The 2,839-nt window shown below is 49.4% G+C and overlaps 3 protein-coding genes across 3 annotated transcripts; 1 reads left to right on the top strand and 2 right to left on the bottom strand.

Moving 5' to 3' along the window:
* Window positions 1-381: 381 nt before the first annotated feature.
* LOC148515494 (histone H2B 1.1-like) lies at window positions 382-808 on the bottom strand. The gene has a single exon (XM_088479958.1). It carries the CDS (start codon window positions 790-792, stop codon window positions 412-414), a length of 381 nt encoding a protein of 126 aa, XP_088336084.1. The 5' UTR covers window positions 793-808; the 3' UTR covers window positions 382-411.
* A 287-nt stretch (window positions 809-1,095) lies between these two features.
* LOC148515493 (histone H2A type 1-like) lies at window positions 1,096-1,579 on the top strand. Its single transcript, XM_088479957.1, has one exon. The coding sequence runs from the start codon at window positions 1,132-1,134 to the stop codon at window positions 1,522-1,524; it is 393 nt and encodes a 130-aa protein (XP_088336083.1). The 5' UTR covers window positions 1,096-1,131; the 3' UTR covers window positions 1,525-1,579.
* A 476-nt stretch (window positions 1,580-2,055) lies between these two features.
* Window positions 2,056-2,542, bottom strand: LOC148515492 (histone H3). The gene has a single exon (XM_088479956.1). It carries the CDS (start codon window positions 2,524-2,526, stop codon window positions 2,116-2,118), a length of 411 nt encoding a protein of 136 aa, XP_088336082.1. The 5' UTR covers window positions 2,527-2,542; the 3' UTR covers window positions 2,056-2,115.
* Between the last annotated feature and the right edge of the window lie 297 nt (window positions 2,543-2,839).

Genomic DNA, 2,839 nt, shown 5'->3' with positions numbered 1-2,839 from the left:
TGGTTGGATTTTCCTACCGCAATCATGCGAGCAGTTCAGGCTAAAAAACAACCAAGTGACGTGGTCGATGACACTGGCATTAGCTATTTTGCGAGCACACGATTTTCGACCACACTGACTGGTTCGTGCATGCGTACTAAAACCCATACGCATGCGCAGATGTGCGAACATCGCTCGGAGCGGCCGCTTACGAGCGGCTCTGAATCAGGCCCAGTGTACCTAGGAGATCTGTGTGATTTAGGAACATGGTGCAATTACAACAAAAACTCAGTAAAACAGGAGTCAGACAATACAGCCTAGATCACTGTATATTAGCCCAGGTCACAGCAATAGTTATAGCCCAATTAGAGAGGAGGTGGGTGGCTCTTAGAAGAGCCTTTGTGTTCATGTGGGAGGTAGAAGGAAAGCAGATCACTTGGCGCTGGTGTACTTGGTGACGGCCTTGGTGCCCTCGGACACGGCGTGCTTTGCCAACTCTCCCGGCAGTAGCAGGCGTACGGCGGTCTGGATCTCCCGGGAGGTGATGGTGGAGCGCTTGTTGTAATGAGCCAGACGGGAAGCTTCCCCTGCAATGCGCTCAAAGATATCATTCACAAAGGAGTTCATGATGCCCATAGCCTTGGAGGAGATGCCGGTATCTGGGTGCACCTGCTTCAGCACCTTGTACACGTAAATGGCGTAACTCTCCTTCCGGGTCTTCCTACGCTTCTTCCCATCTTTCTTCTGGGTCTTAGTCACCGCTTTTTTTGAGCCTTTCTTGGGCGCTGGCGCAGACTTGGCTGGATCAGGCATTATAGATATAACAGGTTTTCACACACAGAAAAAAAAACATGTAACTGAAATCTCCCAGACCTGCTTCATTTATAGTCAGCTCATGCAAATAAGGCTTTACCCGTGCTGAATGCACTATTGGGTAGACGTGTCATGTGATGTACTCCGCCTCAAAAACCCATTATTCATTTGCCGATTGGTTCTTGCATGAACATGTATTGCATTGGTTGCTTTTTAAGCAGACCAATCACAGAGCAGGTTGTAGGTCCCATCTGAGTGTATATATAACAAGCAGGTCAAGATCGCAAACTTGTTTCAGCCAGATTTATTATATTGTATCTTTGTGAGTCGGACTCAAGAATGTCTGGAAGAGGGAAACAAGGCGGCAAGACCCGGGCTAAGGCAAAGACCCGCTCATCTCGAGCTGGGCTCCAGTTTCCAGTCGGTCGCGTTCACCGTCTGCTGAGGAAGGGAAACTATGCAGAGCGTGTTGGAGCCGGGGCACCGGTGTACCTGGCCGCAGTTCTCGAGTACTTGACGGCTGAGATTCTGGAGCTTGCCGGAAATGCCGCCCGTGACAACAAGAAGACCCGCATTATCCCCCGCCACCTGCAGTTGGCTGTGCGTAATGATGAGGAGCTAAACAAGCTGCTCGGTGGGGTGACTATCGCTCAGGGAGGTGTCCTGCCCAACATCCAGGCTGTACTACTACCCAAGAAGACCGAGAGCCACAAGGCAGCTAAAAGCAAGTAAAGTTGCTTTTAGATACATGTCCCCATAACACAAAGGCTCTTTTCAGAGCCACCCACCCCGTCCCTAAAGAGCTGATTCATGGCTTCAAATATACCAGTGCGAGTAAACGAGCCCGATTTAGCGGTAGAGCCATTGTGCGCCTTCTAGAATTAGAAAACTTGTAATAGTGCAGACACCTAAAGGGGAAGTTTATAGCTCTGTGTATAGAACGTGGGGATGGCTCTGTAAAGGACTGTACAGGGAAACCCAACATTCTGATATAAACATTAAAGGTTTTTAACTTGATTTGCAACGACTACTTGTGACTTGTTAGCCTAGTTCCCTTTGCCAACGCTGGATAGATGAGACTTCAGCCTTTTAACGATGGCAGCGACAGGCTGGCAGGAAGGAGCGGGGTACTACAGAGTGTGGCAACTAAATAAGGAGACTGGTCATGTAGCCTCCACCGCGGGGGTAAACGGAGCTGAGATTTTAACAACGTTCTGCCACTTAAATTAATATGTAGTTTATGCTTCAGCTCTTTTAGAAAGATTTGGTGGCTCTGAAAAGAGCCTTTGTGTTTTTTGCGTGTATAGGAGTGCCGAGTACTATCTATGCCCTCTCCCCTCGGATCCTGCGGGCCAGCTGGATGTCTTTGGGCATGATGGTCACCCTCTTGGCGTGGATGGCGCACAGGTTGGTGTCCTCGAAGAGCCCGACCAGATAAGCCTCGCTGGCCTCTTGTAGGGCCATGACAGCAGAGCTCTGGAAGCGCAGGTCGGTCTTGAAGTCCTGGGCAATCTCTCTCACCAGACGCTGGAAGGGTAGCTTACGGATCAGCAGCTCAGTGGATTTCTGGTAGCGACGGATCTCTCGGAGGGCAACAGTCCCTGGTCGGTAGCGATGAGGCTTCTTCACACCGCCGGTAGCTGGGGCGCTCTTCCGCGCAGCCTTGGTTGCCAGCTGCTTGCGGGGAGCTTTCCCTCCTGTAGATTTGCGGGCGGTCTGCTTGGTTCTGGCCATCGTGCTATACGCTAGTACTGTTGGAAGTAGAATGAATATGACTAAAATAGCCGGCAACAACTCTATTTATGCGCTGTGATTTAATCAATTTAGAGCGCCCTTCTTCCTGATTGGCTGAGGGAAATTTTTGGCGGGCTCTTTCAAAGTTACAACGACTTTGTTTTCTCATCAGTTGATTATATACAGAATGTAAGATTACACGCCAGCGCGGAAATTACAATAAATGGTGTTTTTCGTTTGTTTTTGTTTCCTTCTATTCCAGCCAGAATAAACAACGAGAAACATACGGACGGTGATACACTACAATTGTGGA

This window comes from Taudactylus pleione, unplaced genomic scaffold, assembly GCF_031769625.1.
Source record: "Taudactylus pleione unplaced genomic scaffold, aTauple2 ptg000248l, whole genome shotgun sequence".
Taxonomy (NCBI): Eukaryota; Metazoa; Chordata; class Amphibia; order Anura; family Myobatrachidae; genus Taudactylus; species Taudactylus pleione.
Note: the sequence above shows the minus strand (reverse complement) of the source record. Positions and strands in the feature narration are given on the sequence as shown.